The sequence below is a fragment of the Saccopteryx leptura genome, chromosome 1 (assembly GCF_036850995.1).
Source record: "Saccopteryx leptura isolate mSacLep1 chromosome 1, mSacLep1_pri_phased_curated, whole genome shotgun sequence".
Taxonomy (NCBI): Eukaryota; Metazoa; Chordata; class Mammalia; order Chiroptera; family Emballonuridae; genus Saccopteryx; species Saccopteryx leptura.
The window spans coordinates 86,205,408-86,229,411 of record NC_089503.1 but is presented as its reverse complement, the minus strand read 5'-3'; the positions used below and the strand labels follow the sequence as shown (position 1 = coordinate 86,229,411).

Sequence of the window (24,004 nt, the reverse complement as noted above, 5' to 3'; positions counted from 1 at the left end):
GGTTGATTGGGGTGACACTGGTTAATAAAATTATATTGGTCTCAGGTGTACAGCTCTATAAGATGTCATCTGTACCTCTCACGGTTCTGTTCACCACCCCAACTCACGTCTCCTGACATTACCCTGACCCTCCCCTTACCCTCTTCTACCTCCCTCGACTCCCTTTCCCTTTTATAAGCACCATACTGTTGTCTGTGTCTATGAGTTGTTGTTGTTTTTCTTTGCTTGATCCTATCACCTTTTGTTGCAACTAAATTAACTAAAGATTTCCAACTCTTTGGCCATAAGTAATCACACTTGTTAATTGCAAAACTTTCTGCTCTGGAAAAAATAAAACTGTGTACCCTATAGACTCAGACCACACAGTCCACGTGGGCACAGAGCAAAGCATTTTTATAATGACAGATAATCGCTCCTCTCAGCATCTGGATTAAATCATCCCAACTCACACATACTATAGAAAATTCACTCATGTTTACCATTACTGAGGAAATTGAAGGATGGTTTTCAGAAGGAAATTTGGAATATTCAATTAACTGTTTTAAAAAAAAATCAATTGAGTTGTGGAAAATGACACTGAATTAGAAGTCAGTTTTATTTATCACTAGTATGAAAGTTTTATTTATTAATATTAAAAAGTCACACACCCACCAACTACCTAACCCCATTATCCAATAGTGATTCAACAGAAACTTATCTGGGCAATGATAATAGAAAAATAAATGACAAAATACATTGAGAAATACTCAACCATCAGAAATTCTTAATTTTGCCTGACCAGGCAGTGGTGTAGTAGATAGTCAGCCTGGGACACTGAGAAACCAGGTTCAAAACTCTGAGGTCACTGGTTTGAGCACAGGCTCACCAGCTTGAGCACAGGGTCCCTGGCTTGGGCATGGGATCATAGACATGACCCCATGGTAGCTGGCTGGAGCCCAAAGGTTGTTGGCTTGAGCAAGGTGTCACGGGCTAAGCTGGTGCCCCCTGGTCAAGGCACATATGAGAAAGCAATCAATGAAGAACTAAGTGCCGCAATACAAGTTGATGCTTCTCATTTCTCTCCCTTCCTGTCTGTCTGTCTCTCTCTCTATCTAAAAAAAAAAAAATTCTTAGTTTTTCTCATGTTTCTCTGTACTTCAAGGACAGTCGTCAGGTATTCACTATCAGTAGCAGTATCCAGGTAGATGAAGAAATCAAGAGAAAAATATAATTCCTGATCTTAAAATTATTTAAATCTAGAGTCATTAGGAATAAGCCCAGTGTTCACCACTGAAGAATGTGGTTTTGAAAGGTACAATAGGAGTGAACACACGAACATTGCTCAAGGTGTTTCAGCTGTCGTAGCGGAGTGCTTCGAACTGCACTGGAAGGAAAAGAAATGTAAATATATAGGAAGAGCATATTAAGTAGAAAAATAAGGTAGTAAAAAGGATGACTAATCTGAGTCACAAGAAGGCAATAAAAGGAAACTACGTCTGCTGCTTCTTTGGCTTTCTTTTACTTTCTGCGCTTTCGGAGGGGGTGGGGGTAGGGTTAACTTGCCCATGCACAAGAGCACTATTTTTACAGCTACATTTTACTCCCTTTGATCAAATGAGATGATTCTTAAGTTTCGAACAGGCTTACCAAAAAATATCCTCCCTCTGCCCATGCCCAACAGTTCACTTGTACTCAAAATGTAACAATCTGGAAACTGGGAGATGGTGGCACTTCCAAACTACATAACAAAGAAGCCACCCACTTCTTTCCCTTGGCCACACTGGGCTCAAGGGGGCGAGTCTCTTTACTAGATATGAAGTTCCTGGAATACTCAGGGCTTTGGATGTCCCACCTGAAAGAGCCTATGTATGACCAGCAGTCACAGCCATTGGGGCCATTCACACGCAGGTTCCCATTACATTCAGACAGACAGTAAAGAAACAGTGGAGCCAAAAACTGGTGGGCCGTCCTTTATTAAAGTCTCGTACTGGCCAACAAGCAACACACAGGGAAAACACTTCCCTTTCACTCAGGGCTCTCAAAACCACGCACACATTCTTCGGTTCCACAACCAGGAGAATCTTCTCCGGTTTCTCCTAGAATCAAAGGCCCTGCCAGTCTCAGCAGAGTCGCAAAAGCCCCTCACCTGTGTTCCCCATCTCCTTCCTCTTTAGCATCCTGCATTCGCTGTGCTCTCACTCTGCAAACATGGCTTCTTCTCTTCCTCTCCTGCTCTTTTAAAAATTTTTTGACTGGAAAACCTCTCCTCCAGCAAACATTAGCAATGTTTCTTGCTAACAATGGCTCTTCCCAAGCCGGAAGGTAATTTGCAGTTTCACAGATCACATACCTGGCACTGCACAGCACCATTTTTTAACATTAAACGTGAGCAAACTCAAAAATACAAGTTTTACAAACTCATTTGCCCTACAGCCTAGAATCTACCTGCTCTTTTTTAAAAGTAAAATCCTACCCTGTCCCAGTCACCACAAGTCCCGGTTACTTTGCTCCATATCCATCTCCCTAGGGCCACCTCCAAGGTCCCCTTTGTACTTCCATCCCAACTCAACACGCCAGTGTTTTCTAAATGTTTCATGCTGATACTAGGCTTTTCTATGTAACTAGACAGTAGGCCTTACTGCAAGGCTAAGTCAGATCCTTATCTCACATATTCCCAGACAGCTGAAAAGAGAAGCAATTAATACTAATGATTTAAAAGAAAAAACAAACCCTCATAACTGACATTTAATCAAAAAACAGTTCTCTTCCAAAACACCATCAGTTGTTACAATACATTCTAAGCAATCGTAAAGTAAATTTTTATGCACTAGACCAATCTAGAAATTAACAGTTACATTCATATTTAAAAACATTTAAAGACAGAAGATGCACTAATACTTTATGAAAGTAGTAAGTAACCACTCTAACCCTCTCTGTTATTTTTTTTTTAAGTCAAACTCTGTTCTAACTCCCAAGTATTTGTCTATATATACACTCACGGTCACAGTGTACTGTTATGAAGCACGGATAGATTAAAATAATACTAAAATACTACTCTACAATATCATAAATTTGATTGAGCCTAAATGATTCTATTAGGTATAAGAATCATTTTACTACTTGTTCTTCCTTCTTAAAAATGCAGGTTCTTTTTAAAGAAGGATTAGAGTTGAAGCTTCCTTTATCTTTCTAAAGCCTCTTTAAAACTTTGCAGGGAAATTTGAAAAGATGCCTTCTTTTTTCTCAGTAACACTCCAAATGGCAGGGAAGAATATCCAAGAGTCTCTCTACAGATGAGAACAATATTGTCCAACTGACATCACTTAGCAAACGGGCAAATATGACCCCAGCAGCCTTGCAACACCTTAAGGACATCATATTGTGACTTCAGCCTTCTTCTAATGTAACTCTCCCCACTTGAGAACTACCAAATAACCTCAGTGGTAGCCCAGGAGTAGGAGTGAAAGTGGCATCTTTAAAAATTAAGAGCTATATGCAAAATTAGAGAAAAGTTGTTATCATCACATTCTGTTAAATGGCAAGTGTTGCCTAGGAACCACCAATGTAAACATGAAACTCTAGACTTATTGTGGCTCTTCATACTTTTTGCTACCCACTGCCAGCAAATATGATGGCAGTACTAGCAGGTTGAAATCCTGCACCAAAAATTATCAATTAAATTATCAGTGAGAATTTTAGAAATCATATAACAATATCCAAATATTAATCTGCAAAAACAAATGTGAAATGTCAAGGATAGAAAAGCAGTACTATGCAACTAAACTAAAAAGAAATGTTTGTAAGTCAAGAATTCCTGAGTATTAGAAAAAAGTATAGCTCAGTGGCTTGAAAATCAAGTCATTCATGATCTAACCTCAATCCCCTTCATTACTATGGATTTGGATAAAGACTTGAAAAGTAATTTGATGTTACTTAACAAAAAATTATACAGCTTTAATGTTTATGTAACAAGTAATTGAGGAAAAAAATGAAGAAACAAAATGGAGTCACCATAGCCAAGCTAACAAAACCACTTAAATCAAAATGCTCTGAAGGGGAGCTGAGGGGATAGGGCCAGAGAAGGTAAAGGGATTCGTGAAATTATATATACATAGTACAGAGATATAGATAGCAAGACAGCAAATTCTAGAGGAAAGGGGGAGGTGTTGAGGAGAGGGGGGATGCGGGGGTGGGGGATGAGGGAGTTGTATTCAGTGGAACATTTGAATCCACGTAAACACAATAAATTAAAATTAATAATTTAAAAAAATAAATAAAATGCTCTGAAACATGAGGAATGGATTTTATTTTATTTTAACTAGCCTAAGAACTTAAACTTTTGAACTTTTTAATTATGCTCCAATGTCTGGAGATCATATATATTTTATATATATATATATATATATATATATATATATATATATATATATATATATATAATGACAGATAGATAATAGATAGATGATAGATAGATAGAGATATAGATAAATCCTACAGATAACCCTCTGAAAAACTTAAGAATGTTCTTGTGTCCAGACCACCAAACACCTAAAAGATTCCCATTTTAGACCAATCCAGAACTAAGAATGCAGAACTGATTCTCCTCAGGAATGAACTTTTTACCATAAGATTTCTCAACTTTTCTTTCAGAACACTCTGAATGTTACCTGGTACTGATTTCCAATATGCAAATCTCTAAACCCTTAAATGAAACTTTGTCACTTAATTCTAGCAAAGATTCATTTATGTTGGGCAGACATAATTAATATATAGTCTTAATGCTATATACAGAGATATTGCTGAACGGCCTACAAGGCACAGGACAGCCCTCCACCGCAAGGAATCATTCTGCATAATCCCTCAGTAGTGCCCAATCAAGAATCCCTGCTCTCCTCCAACTGTAAAGGACTCTGCCTGGAGTGCCAGGCCCCACAGCCCTCCCCACTGCCTGATTTCCTTCTCATGGGATAGGTTTCCTGAGGCTTTTGTAGGACAGAACTCTGCCAGTGTTGTGGAATGGCTCCCTTCCCTCCTTGTGTTTTAGGCCTTCCCTTCCGCGTGTCACCACATGCCCAACATGAGGACACCCTAAGAAGCTGCCTAAGCCCTGGTTTTATTACCCCCCACTGTGGATCATCTCATCCCCATTCCAGCTCCAGTTACAACACAAAGGGAGGTGTGCACGAAAATATCACACTATTCTCATTTTTATAGTTCGCTTGAAAAGGCTAAAAGGTAAAGGAAATCACCGTTATCTAACTGTTGCCAATTAAAATAATGAAGCTGCAAATATCTGAATCACCCATTGTATAAACATACTTTAGATCAGACTCCTGTTTCCACAATGATCATTATCCCTGGTCATTAACAACTTAAAACACATGGTAAAAAATAAAAACTGCCTCCTTGCTTTTTTTTGTTGTTTTGTTTTGACATGTCTGCCCTACCATGAAGTAAGCTCAGCATCAGTGTCTTCTGGAATGGTCAGTATTTCCTGTTGCATTAAAACATTCACTGTCTATTAACCTTGTAAATTCAAAGATATACCATATAACATCCTCAGCCACTCCAACCACATCAAAAAGCAAATTTAAAAAACCCCAAAGTTGTCACACTCATTAGGATGGCTACTATCAAAACAAAACAAAACAAGAATTGGAAAACAGCAAGAGTTAGGGTAGATGTTAGATAGGATGTAGAGAAACCAGAACCCTTGTGTATCTTTGGTAGGAATGTAAAATGGTGCATCCACTATGGCAAACAGTATGGTGGGCTCATTAAAAAAATAAAAAAGACTGAAAGCAGGGTCTCAAAGAGATATTTACATACATGTGTTTATAGGAGCATTATTCACAATAGCCAAAAGATGGAAGCAACCCAAGTGTCCATCAACAGATGGACAGATAAACAAAATGTGGTATATATCTACAATGCAATATTATTCAGTGCTAAAAAGTATAAATATAATCTGACACATGCTGCAACATGGACACACATGGAGGATATTAGTTTAAGTGAAAAAAAGCCAGTTACAAAAACAATGATCACAAAAAGTATTAATCCACTTGTATGAAGTATCTAGCATAGTCAAACTCATAGAGACAGGAAGTAAAAATGATGGTTGCCAGGGGTTGGTGGAGAGGAAATAGGAAGTTGTTTAATAGATATAAAGTTCCAAGCTCTGGCAGGTTAGTTCAGTGGTAGAGCATAGGCCCGGCATATGGAAGTCCTGGGTTTGATTCCCAGCCAGGGCACAAAAGAGAAGCGCCCATCTGCTTCTTCACTCCTCCTCCTCTTGCTTCTATCTCTCTCTAATCCTCCCCTCCTGAAACCATGCCTTGACTGGAGCGAGTTGGCCCCAGGCACTGAGGATGGCTAGATGGCTTCTGCCTCAGGCACTAGAAATGGTTCTAGTTGCAACAGAGCTGGTGCCCCAGATGGACAGAGCATCACCCCCTAGTGGGCTGGGCTTGCCTAGTGGGCTTGTCAGGGAGCATATGGGAGTCTGCCTCTGCCTCCCCTCCTCTCACTAAATAAGGGAAAAAAAAGTATGAAGTTCTGGTTTTGCAAGATGATAAAGTTCTAGAGATTGCTTACAAAATAATGTGAATGTATTGCTATCATACTAGATAGTAAATTATATGTGTATTTTACCACAATTTAAAAACCACAAATTCTCTACCTATTTACAATTTTGTCAATTATAACTCTTCACTTGACTCTCACTCCTGCACAATCTCATCCAGCCTCAAAAGTGGATTTAAATACCATATCTACATTTATGCCTTCTAAATTTCTTTGTCCAGCCTGACTTCTCTCGTGATTGTCTAATCCTTAACATGTCTGAAATAAAGATCTTGAGAACACCAAACATATCTGCTCCCACTACGATCACTGCATCTTAGAATTTCAACACTTGGATAAGTGGTTTTCAACAGGTCAACTTTGCCTCTCAGGGGATAAAACATCTGAAGACAGTTTTGGTTGTCATAACTTAGGGGAAGGTGAAGGGTACTTCAAGAATAAGGAGGCCATGGGTGTCAGTGAACAGTGTATAATGCACAGGACAAACATGCAGAACAAAATTTACCTGGCCAAAAATATCTCAGGTGGAGAAACCCTGTCTGTGAAGCATAGTTGCCTCCTTTCTCTCACAATCTGTATTTGATCAATCAGCAAATCCTTTTAGTATCACACACAAAATAAACCCAGAAACTGATCACTTCCATGGCTTTATCCTGGTGTGAATTACCTTGATCTCCAACCTAATGAAATAACTTCCACAGCCTCCTGATCTGTCTCCACAGGTAGGATGTAAGCATCCAGCCCTGTAATCCTGTAAAATCGTAAGTCAGTTCATGTCGCTCCTCTGCTGAAAAGACTCGTCCACAAGCTAGTTCCTTACAAGGTCCTGCTACATACAATACTTTGCACATCCCCCCCCTACCTGCCCCCAGTTCGCTTTTTCCCACTTTCCCATTTGCTCTAGTGCTTTAACCACATTGGCTTCTTTGCTCTTTCTCAGACACCCCATTTTCCAGGCTCAGGGGCCAGTCATCTGAGCTACTGTAAAAGCACTCCAGCAGTGATCTGCAGATTAACACTCTGTTTCCGTCTGGTCTCTGCTTAAATGACACCTAAGGCTGCGGCCTACCCCATCACCTAGCATTCAAACACACCCACACCTTCACCCCCTCCACTACACATCCTTTATCTTCCTTTTCCAGAGCACCTATTACCACCTCTTAGTATATACTGACTCTTCCTTGGTATGCCTATCTCTGCCAATGACAAGATAAATACTTTTTACCCACAGCTCTAGTCTGAGCTGATGGAGGAAAGCTCAGGAAATATTTGTTGACTAAATGATTGCTATCCTTTCCAACTACAGTATTTCAATGTAGAAAATCACATAAGTTTTGCTTTGTAAATAAAAATGAAACCTGGTCTACCACCTGCTTTGCTGTAAAGGTATCCAAATTCTACAATTGGCAGCTTTGACCTTTCAGCATACGATATAAGCAGACTCTAGCTTAACCTCATGTTTAACGCTTTTACTATCTGAAGGTTTATTCTTTCATAAGAAACTGAAGCAAAATCTGACAGCTTCATGAGAATAGTTATTATTTTTTTTAATATGAGGTCTATAAATGATGCAGTGAGCCTGGATGCTAGTCGTTGGAAATATCCAACAGAGTATACAGTCACAGGGGACAATCAAAATTTAACATATCTGAAGCAAACGGATCACCTACTCCAGATTCCCAAACTGCCATCACTCACATACTACTTGCAGGATTTAGTGATATCCTTTGTACATTTTTTTCCTTATAAGTTTATTCTTTTCTTTTACTGAGACTCCTACAAAGTAATTTCAGTTAAATCTGGAATTGTTCTTTATCCAAACCACGTTAAAATAAATATGGAATTACTAAAATGTAAGATGTAACACATTGCTGGTGGTTTCTACTTTCTAGTCTGAGAAACGCAGAACACTCTTCATGTATAAAAAAGAAAACAAAATCCCAAGGGCTTAGTGCTTTGCTTGATGTCAACAATTAACTGGAATCAAGACTTTCCCAACTCTGTCTTCTGGTTTCATGCTGACTATGAAAAATACACTTTATTTGCATCCCTTAAATAGTGCTGTTATGTATGACGAGCAAAAATTATACTGTGAGAGAAATAAAAAGTGAACAGAATTAAATGTCTCAAATCAATGAGGATAATTTATTTTGCGGTAAGATACTTAAATAGAAATATCTTAATTATTATGTAGAGCACTCTCCTGCCACCAAGGTAGTTAGCTATGGTTATACAAATGAAGAATACATTGGTTTTTCAAACAGCAGTGTTTGTGTTGAAAAATAGCTTAAAACATCCAAAGATTTGGCAAGAAGTGTAGAAATATGGTTCAAGTAAGGTCTTTATAGGGTAACCATATTTTCCCAGTGAAAAGGGGAAATACACTATCTCAGGACCAGCCTGTGGTTTACCACTACACTAGTAAAAAATTAATCAAATTGCTATTAGATTGTTACAGTAAATTCTCCTGTCTAGAATAGTTGGGGGAAAAGAAGAATGTTGGTTAAAATCATTCTTTTCCACTGACTTGGTTTAGTTTTTCTATTCAGATCTCCCTTACTATCTTAAAATAAAGCATTGTAATTTCACTCATCAAAGTCCTGAACATCTTTGTTGAGTTATTCTTAAGCATTGTATTCTTTTTTAGCAAATTTTTGAGGTGATTTATATAAGCTGATTTATATCTGTCAACCTGGCTAAACTCTTATTATTTCTAATAAGTTCTCTGTAGATTATTTAGGATTTTATAGGGGGAAAACAAAACTAAGTCTTAGATCTTTTATGCCTTTTATTTTATTTTACTCCACAGACCGGGGCTCTTCAAAACAATACTGATTTCGAGAAGTAATAGTACACATCCTTATCTGATTCCTGGTTTTTATTTATTTATTTTTTTTTATTTATTCATTTTAGAGAAGAGGGGGGAAGAGAGAGAGAGAGAGAGAGAGAGAGAGAGAAGCAGGAAGCATCACCTCCCATATGTGCCTTGACCAGGCAAAGCCAGGGTTTTGAACCAGCAACCTCAGTGTTTCCAGGTTGACGCTTTATCCACTGCGCCACCACAGGTCAGGCTGATTCCTGGTTTTTAAAATGAATGTTTCTAATGTTTGGATGAATGAATACCATATGTTTTCTAACTCCTGTAAAATTTCAGACAATTCACTATCATAATTTTCTGTTCAAATAACAAAGTTAACTGGAAATTTCTTAAGGCCATTAACATGCTGTAATAGACAACAGTTGGGTGATTATCCAAATCACAATAATTCCCTTGTTTTTTGAAAAAAATGCTGATATTCAGAGAAACACATGCAACATATTTGCTTCCCTTGACCTTGGGTAATTGGTCAAGGGTCTTTAAATGACATTGGCTGGACCAATCAGAGCTCTCAGTTCTTTTTTTAAGTTTACCATGGGAACTTAAGACAATCCTCCCAAAATCATTTCTGTCAAGTATGGTGGCAATTTTTATGACTTACCAAGTGAAAGAAGCCAAATAAGAGAATGAAGCTGATATGCAAATAAAAGGCAGAGACAAAAAGTCTCTCAGAGTCCTCAGAGTTCATGACTCTAGCTGTTCCTGAATCTCACTTACATATAAATGAGATGCCTCAGTGTCTCCCCAGCAGATTTTAGGTTTCATTTGCAAATGAGTGTCCTGGGTAACATACAAATAACAAATCTCATCCAGACATAACAAAAGGCATCTTGATAAAAATCCACTAAGAGTGAGACTTCTGTCTTCCAAGAATTAGATTCTAAGACAAACAGCAAGTTCATGAATAATTTATTATTTTAATTATATAGTCTTATAACTAAAGTAAAATGTAATCAGTGATTTTAATATAATTTTACAGAACATCATTACTGGGAGAAACTGAACAAACATAACACAGGATTCCTAAAATTGATAATTATCTCAAAATGTTAAAGTTTAAATTAAAAAGCTTAATTCTCTTAATAGTAATTAAATTTGCAATTCCCTCGATAATGCATGAACATTATGAATATGGTACAATCATAGAAACAAAACCTTTGCTCACTGAATACCTCCGTCTCTTTTTCTTTTTGTGACAGAGAAAGAGAGAAAGATAGGGAGAGACAGACAGGAAGGAAGAGAGATGAGAAGCATCAATTCTTCATTGTGGCACCTTAGTTGTTCATTGATTGCTTTCTCATATGTACCTTGACAGGGGCTAAAACAGAGTCAGTGATCCCTTGCTCAAACTAGCAACCTTGGGCTCAAACCAGTGACCCTGGGTTTCAAGCCAGTGACCTTGGGCTCAAACTGGTGAGCCTTGCTTAAGCCAGTGACCTCGGGGTTTTGAACCTGGGTCCTCCGCATCCCAGGCCGGCCCTCTATCCACTGTACAACCGCCTGGTCAGGCTCAGCCTCTTATTTCTGAATGTCTTGTTGGTCAACTGATATTTTCCAATCATCCATTGCTTTGTTACATTATTTTATAATTTCCTTTAATATCTTTTACTGCTGATTTCTAGTCTATTTTATGTTTACTTAGGTTTATTTTCTCCGCCCTTTAAAATTAATGCCCTATCAAGAGCTTAAAATGTTTGGGGGAATGGTTACATGATGACTTTATATATATTCATCTTTTATATCAAAGCATTCTTTTGCTTACTATTAAAACACACACGCACACACACACACAAATACACACACACCAAATACCATCAAACCATGTAGTAAAAATCAGCTGTATGGCCGGTAGGCACGACCACCATGACAGCCGCCTGGCCCGTGCAGGTTCGCATTTGATTCGAACAGACGGTAATGAAACAATGGAGCCAAGAACTGGTGGTCCATCAGCTTTAATCCTAGCTTGCACCTGGTGGGCAAGAAATACACACAATGGGAAAACACTTCCCTTTCCATTCAGGGCTCCCAAAGCCACTGACTTATCTGGGTTTCCTAAAATCAAAGGTTTCTAGCTCACCAGCTTTATTCACCTCTGTTCCCCATCTCCTTCTCTCTGCACAAACTGGCTTCTCCTTCAGCACTCCGCCATCTTGGCTGCTTCTCCTCTCCTCCACGTGGCCTTTCTCTGCTCTCTCCTCTAATGCTAATCTCAGGAACCGAGAGAGAACAAGCTCCCGGTCTGCCTCATTTTATAGTGTAGAAATCAAAACCTTTAATCCAATATACAAACAAGGATGTCTCTGATACAAAGTCACTTAGGGTGGGAAAGGCTTAGTCTTAAAACTAAGCCTTGGGGTATAACAACCCTGCCTGCCAGCTTACAGCCTGTCCCCCACACCCAATGCAAATTATAAGCGAGCAAACATATATATCATATTTACAAACTTATTTGACCAACATCAGCCCATCCCCAAATGCACCAACAAAAAATGATGACTGACACCATAGGGTAATCACATTTTTAAAAATTCAGAGGTAAAAACAGAAAGATTTCAGTATGATGTACAAGTTTATGACTCCAAAAGTAAAGACTATACAACCGGGAGAAATGGCAAGGCAGGAAGACAAAAGAACTGGAAATGGGGGGGTGGGGGGGGGCTGCAGCTGTCACTGCTGCCCCTGTGAGTATTCACAGCCGCAAGTGACAAAAGCCTTAACATCCAGAGATTTATGCCAAAGTAACAAAGTAATAAACTGAAAAATACATTTTCAGTTCAGTTAATATCTTGACAGGAAAGAGAAAATGTGAAAGTTCTCTATTCAAGTACCCTATTTTAAATTGATTGTTTTTAAAATACCACTATGTGGTGGAAAATTTCCCTTTATATCCTTCCATACAGTCATGGTTAATCTTAGAAAAATAAAGGGGTCTTGGGAAACAGGAAAATATAGACTGGATACTTACTGTCACGTACTCATTTATACATCTTTAAATCTAGCAATTTGATATGTACCAATAAAATACCAGCTGTGTGGATGGCGTCAGTCACAAGGGAAGAAAACATCCATGTCAAAATGTTAAGGAAAATCATATACCAAAATAGAAACAATTAAAACTTAGTACTCACTCATTCCCTCTGCTGATGGCTAGCCACGGCAGCAGAACTTCAGCGGCACACAAACCTCATTTCACTGAGGAACATCAGGCTCCTTTCCAAGTATTCTTTTGCAAGAGCATGAAAATTGAGTCTGGGTTTTATCTCTTTCATTCCCCTTTGCTACACTCTGGGGTAGCAGTGTTAACGAGCAGCGAAATGACTATAGGCAACCTTCCAGAATGGGCTTTGCTGTCTGACCACCATGTCAAACCTACTCTGAGATATTTTTAGAATTCTGACAGACATTCTAGTTGTCATCAAGGGTCCTTATTTAGTTCTAGTATCAAAAGGCAAAATTCACAAATATGAACACTGAAGTATAAGGTCTACCGGAAAGTTCTGTCTGTTTCTATCACAAGTTTCGACACATAAGCACATGTTTATTTGGCGCATGTGTGCCTCTCTATTTTTATCACTTAATGTATACATACTGACGTAGCAAATTAACTAAAACAAAGTTGATTCATGTTAGTCTTATGTGTGAAGCGATAGTGTACCCATGGCTACTGATAAAGTTCATTTACGCCACTGTATTTTTACGAATTTCAACAAGGAAGAAATGCTACAGAAGCATGTAGAAATTTATTGAAAGTGTTTGGTGAAGGTACAGTTTCTGATAGGACATGCAGAAGATGGTTCGAAAAATTCAAAACAGGTGATTTCGACCTTTCTGATAAGCCACGTTCTGGGCGACCATCTTTGATAGATGACGATGTTGTTAAGACCATGTTGGAGCAAAATCCTTTTCTGACAACATTGGAGATCGCAGACAGGCTTAATTCAGCTCAGCAAACCATTTCGGACCATATTCGGAAGATAGATTGGTGTGGAAATATTCAAGATGGGTGCCACATGAATTAAGTCAGAAGAATTTGTATTTTGTTTTATTCCAAAAATGAACAGAACTTTCCTTCCGGTAGACCTTATATTTTCTGAAATCCTAGCAATTACATAATCAAGTTCTTTTCACGAAAGTAATGAATTTTTACTCAAAGAAAGCTTATTTCTCTATTAGACTTAACCATAATGAATTAAGTCAAACAACCTGAGAAATGGAAAATGGCAAGCTGTGATAATTCCCAACAACCACCTTTGCTTGATCTGTATTCATTATTACCAAATACCAAATTTTGGACAACCAAGATGGTTTTTGGAACACCTAATATATATAAGGAAAAAAAAGAATCACATAAAAGACCAGGCCTCTACCGAACTCGTGTTCAACATTTAATAAAAAAGGGAAGACAGGACACAGCAGTGCAGAGAGCTGCAAGGCCAGTCCAAAGGCCAGACATGGGCTCATTCATCTTCAGCTGTCACTTACTAGTCATTTCTGTCATCCTGAGTCATTCATTTACAGTCTGCTCAGTTGAAAGAAATTAATATAAGAGCATTTTTGCAAACTTTAAAAAATACAAGTAAGTACTAAGACAATTACTGAGAAAAATAAAACCCACCATCTTGGCAGTATGGTCTGCCCCCTCTCAATTCTACCTCAGTATTTCACCAGATAATTGGAAATCAGGGAAAGCCCCTAAAATTCAATAAATGTGAAAATCAGAGCTTAGCATACAGAGAACACTGAGATGTTTCTTTTAAATTTCAGGTGAAATCACTGTACAATTGCTGGTATACAGGCCAGCCTTCCTCAAGTTTGTGTCTAATAAACGTTAACCTAAGACATACCATACTTATGCATGTGGCATGTTAACATAGCGTGCTTCATTTAGCAGAGACAATAATTACTTCACAGGTAATTGGTCTTAAGCTTACAAAAACATCAATGCTAGAAGCACAAATTAATCAATAGCACTTACTGATGGCTTATGTGCATTGCAGAAATGTATGGCAAACACTGAACAAAAAAAAATTCTTTCATTAAGGGAACAAGAACAAGCAATTATCTCAACATTTAAAATATTCTCCGATTTCATGAATCCTTGGTTCAAAGAGGGGGTAAGAAAGAATTGAAGTAGGTAAACTGAACATTTTTGGCCAAAATTTGATATGGAAACTGTCAATGGGTTAATGGATTAAGTTTTTGCTGAAATATGTGCCTGTTTAAATATGACTTCTGGATGGGGAGGGACACACAGTACAGCGGGCAGAGATGTGTTGTGCATTTAGGCACCTGAAACCTGTATAGTTATGTTAGCTAGTGTCACCCCAATGAATTCAATCAAAGAAATAAAAACAAAGAATTTGAAAATTAATCTAATTCCAACACTTAAAATTCCTGTGTTCTGCCTTAAATTTTGCAGGATATTGAAAGGATACAACTAAAGCATTTAATAGGGTATCGCAATACTATACTAACAATACTTGTTTGCTATTATTATTACACAATTTTCACTAAAAGAGCCTTAATTTGAAACATTAGGGATTATGTTTAGGTTGTGGAGCACAAAACCTGGGTGAAAAGCCTGGCATACCACTTACCAGATATATGTCTGAGTTTGCTCCTTTTTAAATGGGTATTTAAAGAGCATACATCTCAAAGAGTTGCTGGCAGATTAAATCAGTTAAAAATATAAAGCAATTACTGCAGCAGTGTTTCCCAATTGTTATTGCTTGGCTTGAATTATATTTCTAACACATTTCAGGTATTCATAGCCTCATATGACTAGTGTCTAATGTACAGAGCATCACAGATATTTTTTTTTTAAATCTCTTGAGACTAATAAGAGTTGAAAATCTTGTATCAATATCAAGTAACTTATGTTTCTGACACTTTCCTTTTTTAAAAATAAACATCTAAGGGGCAGGGGGAAGAGTATAAAGTGGGACAAATATAAGGTGATGGGAAATGATTTAACTTTAGATGACGGGCACACAACACAATCAACAGTTCAAATGCTATAGAAATGTTTACACAAAACGATGTACTCTTATGGATCAATGTCACCATGTTTAATTTTCTAAATAAATTTTTTTTAATCTAATATCATTTTGATTCTGCCCTTTATTAACCCTTACTTAGGCCTGCTTATGCTTTTTTAAAAAGTATAAAAAAAGAAAATAGGAGTTTTAGTACTCTTAAAAAGGAAACAAACATTAAAGTTGAAAGAATTTAAATCCTGGGAAACTTAAAGCAAATCTGTAAACTTATACACGCCAAAGGTCCAATATAAATGTGAAATGTTGGAAGTGACCATGGTTTTAAAATAATCAAAATGAAAACTACAAAAGGTAAGTGTATCTGTATAAATTCTTCAAGATAAACATAAGCTAAAATATTATGAATTTAAGGCTTCCTCAATTGGTGGAAAAGATACAGCTAACAAAACAAAACATAAAAAACTTACATTGCTACACATGCGCGCGCGCGCGCACACACACACACACACACACACACACAATTTGTCAAGGTTAGGGACTCAGAATACCCAGAAAGAGAAGAGTCCCCAGGCACGATCAGAGTAGCATAGAGTGAATCAGATCATTTGGACCCTCTATCCTGAAAAACAGCTATAGCCACTGAGTCCACATCCTGTAACTTTCTATTTAATATCATCCTACAACCCCATTATAGCCAAGTGAATAAATGGGACTTAAGCAAGCTGTCCAAACAGCTTTTTCCTGCTTCTCTTACTGATCTAAATCTCCTTTGTTGATTGGACCTCATCTGACCAAACTCTGGACTCAATACATTTCAGGGCTTAATTTGACCACTTTTTCTCCTCTCCTCTATCTGCACTCTCTCATACATCCCCATAGCTTTAAATACAAGTTGACAACTTCTAAATTTATATTTCTAGTCCCATCCGCTACCCCTGAACTCTCTAGACTCATATATCCAGCTGTTCCCTAGACTGGACTAACTTAGCTATCCAGTAGGCATCAAAACAAATTCAAATTTTTAACATTTTCTTCCCCATTTCCTTCTTCACCTCAATAAATAGCAACATCTACCAGTTGCATTATTTTTTCTCTTTAGCGCTTACTACTATCAGACATAAGTCATTTAATGCCTCCTTCTCCCCAGTAGAATGCAAGCTGCATGAACAGGTATTTCTGTCACAATATATAAGGACTAAAGGGGACTAATGTAGGCTGTATGGAAAAACCAGGCCCCAGAAGAGATGTGTGGAGTCAGGTCTGAATGACAAGATGAAGCCAATGGGAAGATATGGATCAGGATGTTCAAGGCAGAGGATGCGAACGATGCAAAGATCTAAATCCAAAAGAAGCTTGTAGGGACACACTAGTAGAATCTAAAGGCCTTGTGGCTAAGGACCAGGGTACAAGAGGGAGAGTATGGAGAAGGGAGGACTAGGGGGGGCGAGTATCCTTCCAGGAATTCAAGGAGAGGAAATGGCAAGTACAGAGGCCTGGAGGCAACAGTCAAACTCAGTATTTCAATCCAAATAACAAGAGGAGACCAAGGTCTCTCCCAGAACGCTTCAACTGCGCATTTCATGCTTCCTTAGGTGGTTCTGTTGGTATGTTAGCATTTGTTAGTATCTGAATCAAGTACTCCTTCCACTTTTTCTGAGATGTTTTTGTTGCATTAAAACTGCATTTTTAGTTGGCTTTAGCAGATTTTAAATAAAAAACCCTCAAAGTTAACAAAAAGCAAAAATGAGGTTTCATTTCTTAAAAAAAAAATTCAATGTTTCTTTGGTCTCTTTTTCTGCAAACAGTCTTTAAGGTCACCCAGAAGATATAGTCTTCTTACTAATTATGGTTAATCAGTAAAGATGTGAATAATTTCTTAAACTGTTAAGTGTACTCTTTCATCTTCTTGAGCTTTTATTTTTGCTCAGTCACTGTTCTGACATACTTAGGTTTTGGTCAAATCCAATAATGAAAGTCATGATTTATCACTGAAAAAGCAAACAAGCAATGATTAAATGGCTTTCTATACAATTACAGAGCTCCTTTACACGTCCCTAGTATATACACTTAAAATATTCTACTTTCAAAATGAAGCACTAGCTTTTAAAACACAAATCCTTCAGCACATCTTTATACAAAATCTATCTGCTATTTCTTCAGTTATAGTAACATAACATTGCTCCAACATTTAGCTTTGTGTGTTTATTGATTACTTTTATAGAATCTTTGTGGAAATGCAATCTATTGATATTAGGTTTTTATCTGTAGAGACTTTTCCACATTATTCTGCATGCTTTATTTCAGACCTTCTCTGAAACAACAGGATAACCAATATGACTTCGCTCATAAATGAAGAATTTCCTCCTTGGTCCAACATGTGAAACATGGCTGGAGGAAAAAACAATACTAGAAACACTAAGAGTTGGTGGTCTAATCTCCATCTCCATTGCTTATAAGACTCTCTACTTCATTCCTCAGTCATTTCTTCTCCTTGGTCTTTGTCTTTTATCCTGTCATCCTATTGAATGTCTCAAAATCCTGCTCATAAAACATTCAAACCTCTGAGTTCAGCCTTCTTTATTCCTCAGGTCTGACTTCCTGCTCAGCCACATCTTAACTTCATTATCTGGACCAACTCCATTGGCTAGTTCAGTATGTTTCAACTCCCACGCCTGCTCACAACTTCCCTGTCCTCTCTTAGCATCTCCTCTGTGCCTAGTGAACCTTCAATATGACTAATAGTCATGCTTGGCCTCTCTGCTTTCTAAGGTTATCAGTACGGTCTTCCTACTTCAATTATCATTATATTCAATCAGGACCCATTGTCATATTATACAAATTCATGTCCCTATAATCTAGCACCAAGTGTTTTGTGCCAACCACTAACTAGAATATGACCTCCCAACTGTTCTTACTGCTCATAGTCCAAGGTGCTGGGTATTGCTAGAAAAATCTATGAAAGCATGGTAATTGGTCTTTATTTGACATATTTATAATGTCTAACTTCAATGACTATCACTGACCAGTAGTCCTTTTTCTCTTCTATAACATGATCCCAACTATTCTAAACTATTTCTACAAACTCCTTTCACAGCAAATGATCATTCCCTCCTAACACTTTTATCAATCTGCCCAATCAACTGTCCAAAGTGCATATTTTAACCAATCTGCTTTCTTTTCTCCCAGCTCAGAGGAAGAGCTTTTCCACCTGGTGCCTACAGGTCTCCTCAGCGCTGTAGGAACAGTGCCTTCACTCTTTTTTTGCCCCTGAAAGCTACAACACAATTTCCCACACTAACACATTTTCTAAAGTTATGGCTCATGCTAGTTGGCTTATCGCTCTTCTGAATTATTTACACAGAATTTGACTCACAACCTCACTCAACCCAGAACTGTATATTCCCTGGGCTTCCATGCCATCTCCAACTCTTTATATATATATATATCTCTAACCATTCTCTCCCTGTTTCCGTAAGCATCTCATCTTCTGGGCCATAAGTGCACACACTACCTACATCTCCCCATGGAACTTGGACTTCTTTTGTGTAACCTCAGAAAGTTGGACTGAATATTATGTATAAAGCAAAAGTTCTATTTAGCCTCAAGACTCCAATCAGTCACCTTTACAGAAAAGCTTTCTCTGCTCTCCCCGAAATGGGTCAGTCAGTCTGCCATAATGGCTTATATGTATCTAGTACAGATGACATTGTATGGCTCTCTCCCTCATACTGGGACCAGACCCAGGGTAGGCTGATGTATCCTAAGAAAATATGGTAATCCTCTTTCCCAGACATTTTTTGCACACCTTCTCGCTTTGTCTAAATGGCCACCAAATTAATCTCTCCTAAATTGCATACTGATCCTCTCATTTCCTATTCAAAAATTTCTAGAATTTTCCTGCTGCCTATAACAAACATCAAAATTTCTTAGCCCTTTTCTGAAGCCCCATACATAACCCAAACTACCAATCAATCTTCTACAAATGCCTAAGAACTAGCTGACTTATCCTACAAATACATGTATTACTTTCTCCCACCTTGCAGCCTCTACTCAGGCTCATTATATGACTGCCACATCCTAGTTATGTGATTCTTCCCTGGCTCAGGCAATGCTTCCTGAGTCAAGGCCATCTTAAAAGGACCTTCCTCAATTTGCTCTCCTTTATCCAGTTAATAAACAACACCAAACTGTGCTGCATTTCTAGCACATTTCGTCCACACTTGTGTTTATTATGTGTGTTAATTCACTAACAGGATGGTGAAGTACTGTGATATCACAGATGATATTGTAAAGAAATGTGTAACCCTCACTGTAACTGACAATCAATGTTTTTATTACCACTAACATTTATCATGTGCTAGGTGCTGCTACATTACACCAATCCTTGTGCTATGTCAAACTAGTTTTTCCCTATACTAATGGAAAGAATAAGGGTCATAGACAGGTTATGTCACAGAAATTTGAACACAGTGGATACAAAATTATATTTGCAAATGGATAAATGTATATTACTAATAACTGAGCATTGACACTGTAACATAAATTAACCCAGCAACCTAGAGTGGCTTCCTCTTTCTCCCAGCCCAGCAAAATCCTCCTAACCTTCAAGACCCAATTCAATTGTGGCCTTTTTAAAAGAATCTCCTGCTAATGCCCTGATAAAGTTAGGTGCTCTTCCATGAATTGCCTTTAACACTTGCCATGTGTCTTTCTTATAACACTAAGGTTATTTAGGTGTTTGCTCAATTAGAATGGGTTTCTTAATGGCAGTTTGTTCAATATTTTTAAATCTCAGAAAAATTAACTGAAAAGCAAAATGGATGTAATTGACATATGTTTAACAAATGAAGTGAATAGAAATGGCTTACCTTATTAGAAATATTCAATAATGATACAATTCTCTTCTGTAACATTTAGTACATGCATCAGATTATAAAGTCTAACATGGCTAAGCCTGATTCAGAAGGTCTAATCTTTCCTTTATTTTTATCCAAACAAATGCATTATTCTTAAGAAATGAGTAACAGCACTGGCCAAGTAGCTAGTTGGTTAGAGCATCATCCTGAATACCAAGGTTGTGGGTTCAATCTCCAGTCAGGGCACATACAAGAATCAAGCAATGAATCCATAAATAAGTGGAACAACAAATCTCTCTCTCTCTCTTTCTCTCCCCTTTCCTCTCTCTAAAAATCCATTAAAAAATGAGTTAACAAACTCACCAGTCTTCTCCTTTCTTCTTCCACTGTGATGAGTAGTCTTGCAAATTCTTTTAGTGACTGAGCTATTTAAGACAAATTTTAGAAAGACGTATTAACCTTTTTTCATTGCTAATATCTAACTGCACAGGAATAAACATTACAGTAAAGCTAGTTGTAAATGTGTATATATTTTATGGTTTTATGTTTTTATAAGCATAAAAAAGTATAAACAATAGAATTGCAATGACTAACAGCTATACATAAGAGATGTTTGTCCGCTACAGATTAAACATATCAAGTACAATATTCTTTTCTTGAAAGACACTAGGGAAATACGGTTTATATATTTAACATATAAAACTCACACATTATTAAGCAGAATACTGGAATCACTTCTAAACAGAATACTACAAATAATAAAAAATATATTAATTCTATAAGAAACAATAAATCCAGTATATTTAGATGTCTCTAGTAACAGCCAGTAATACAAGGTCTCCTGCTGACTTCTTTCCGTGATCCTTCCATATCCACAGTATTTCAGAACTTTGCTAGAGAGTGTGGTTGAATGACCACCAGCATCAGCATTTTGGAAACTCATTAGAAATACAGACTCTAGGCCCCAATCCAGAATATGGATTTTAACAAAATCCCCAGGTAAGCAGTTTGCATATGAAAAACTGCTTTAGAAAACTACCTGAACCCTGGTTGCTGTGGCATGGGGAAAGGAGCAAATAAAGATTCAGAAACATTAAAAGAATAAACCAAAAATAAATAAAGAGGGAGTCCCATAGCCTATCCTTTAAAAATGCATAGTGCCAAGTGGGCTATTGTGAGGACTAATTAATCCATATCAATTTTTATACCTTATACTTAATATGAATTATTAACTAAAATCAAAATGTTTTGCTACCCTAAAATTTGTTTTCATTTAAGCTTTGACTCTTCCCTTCTATGCCCCTAATTCTTTAGGCTCTCCTCAGCCCCTTCCTTCATCCATACTAATGTTGACAATAGCTATGAGAACAGTCTCGTAAGTCTGGCATAAAGCCCACAACAAAAGCAAGCAGGTGAGGGGAAAAGAGCAAGAGTCACATCAACAGAACTCATTAAAGAAGAAAAAGAATGTTTTCCATTCAAGAATTTAAAGTTCCAATCTAGGACTTTTTTTTCTTCCTCTTTTCAGCACAGCTAGGTTTATAGTAAACTAAGCTGTTTGAAATGCTATCCCGAACCATTACTTCACATTAGGTTTTATTCAGTTACCAAAACAGAAATCAAAGGTTACCTAGGAGACTCAGAGTAATCTGATAAGCACACTAATGGACTCAGAGTAAGGACAACTTTTTTAAAAGCTAAAAGTCTTAATTTCTGCAAAAATAATTCTATCAATGTGACAATACTAAGTTGACAGAAATTTTCCAAATACATTGGTTTTTAACTGGAGTACATAATAACATATTATATTTTAGTACTTTTGGTAAAGAAAGCATTCCATCATCATTCTAACAGCTATCTACTGCCATTGAAGATCTCTGTGTGTGAGCCTGAAAAAAAAATGTCAACAAAACTTTGGGTGGTGGGGGGCACATTAACAGGCCTACAGAGAAAGAAGCTAAGAGGTTAGTCAGTTTGGACTACAGGAATTGTAGGCAGCAGGCCCTCCTGCACGTGAAGAATAAGAAGAGATATAAATAGAAAAATACAGTGTCCCTCGCCATATCGTGGTTCACTTTTCGCAGTCTCACTGTATCACGGATTTTTAAATCGTATATATCTAATTTTGTATCTTAAATTTTTTCTGTATCGTGATTTTGTGGTATAGAGGTATTTTTCTATATTATTTTAATTACTTTGCGGCAAAATAAGTATGGGAAAGGTTAATAACAGTGTGGGAAAGGTTTATAAGAGTGTGAAGAGGGTTTATAAAGCCTTAAAATATATATAAGTAATAAAATAAATATAAGGTCACTACTTCATGGATTTTCACCTATTGCAGGGGATTCTGGAACCTAACCGCCATGATAGACGAGGGGCCACTGTAATTGAAAGAAACACTTTAACCCCAGATGTTTAACTCAATACCTTTCAAAATATTTAATAAAGATCACAAAGATAGAAGCAGAGAGAGAGAGAGACGAAGGAAGGAAGGAAGGAAGGAAGGAAGGAAGGAAGGAAGGAAGGAAGGAAGGAAGGAAGGGAGGGAGGGAGGGAGGGAGGGAGGGAGGGAGGGAGGGAGGGAGGGAGGGAGGGGAAAGGGAAGGAGGGAGGGAGAAAAGGAGGGAGAGAGGGAGGAAAGGAAGGAGAGGGAGAGAGAGACAAGAAAGAAGGACAACCTTACCCATATATGCTTCCTTTTATTGGAATGTATTAGATGATGCATTCTAACAAAACATGGGAACAAAGCAAGAGAAGAGGATATGGAATTTAGAAATAGGAGATCCAATAAAGAAAAGAAGCTAATGGAATTATCAGGATGACACAGATATATATTTTTGGACAACAGTTGTGCAAAAGGTCCAGAGAGAATCTCATCTAGATGGGAGCAAATAGGTTGAGGGCTCCAGGAAATGTCTCCCAAGAAAAAAGCAGAACCGATCAATATCCTGATGTATCTGAATGTGATGAGAGGATATTTATAATCCTCTTTTTTAAAAAATAAATAAATAAATAAGGCAATTACTAAGTCCTGGGAAAATAAAGTTATATATTGTCAGTCAAATAAGTTTGTAAATATGACATATATGTTTGCTCACTTATAGTTTGCATTGGGTGTTGGGGACAGGCTGTAAGCAGGCAGGGTCATTATAGCCTAAGGCTTAGTTTTAAGACTAGGCCTTTCCCACCCTTTTAATACTAAGATTTTTTCAAAACTAAGCTTTTCCCCACATCCTTGACTGTTGCATGATAGGGGGCAGTGCACTCTTATGAGGAATCCCATTTATGCCTCAAATAACTGACTTTGTATCAGAGACTTCCTTGTTTGTATATTGGATTAAAGGTTTTTGATTTCTACACTATAAAATTGAGCAGAGGAGCCCAAGCTGTAAGAGAGCAGAGAAAGGCTACATGGAGGAGAGGAGAAGCAACCACCATGGCAGAGTGCTGAAGGAGAAGCCAGTTTGTGCAGAGAGAAGGAGATGAGGAACAGAGGTAAATAAGGCTGGTGAGGTAGAAACCTTTGATTCTACGAAACTGGGATAAGTCCGTGGCTTTGGGAGCCCTGAATGGACAGGGAAGTGTTTTCCCACTGTGTGTTTTTCTTGCCTGCCGGGAGCAAGCTAGGATTAAAGCTGATGGCCCACCAGTTCTTGGCTCCATTGTTGCATTACCGTCTGTCCAAATCAAATGTGAACCTGCACGGGCCA

The 24,004-nt window shown here is 37.7% G+C and overlaps 1 protein-coding gene across 1 annotated transcript in view; it reads right to left on the bottom strand.

Annotated features, from left to right (window-relative positions):
- ARHGAP42 (Rho GTPase activating protein 42) overlaps positions 1 to 24,004 on the bottom strand; it is a 283,181-nt gene that overhangs the window by 158,932 nt on the left and 100,245 nt on the right. Inside the window, exon 3 of the mRNA XM_066371165.1 lies at positions 20,658 to 20,719. Coding sequence (XP_066227262.1) covers positions 20,658 to 20,719 — 62 coding nt within the window. The remainder of the gene's footprint in view (positions 1 to 20,657; positions 20,720 to 24,004) is intronic.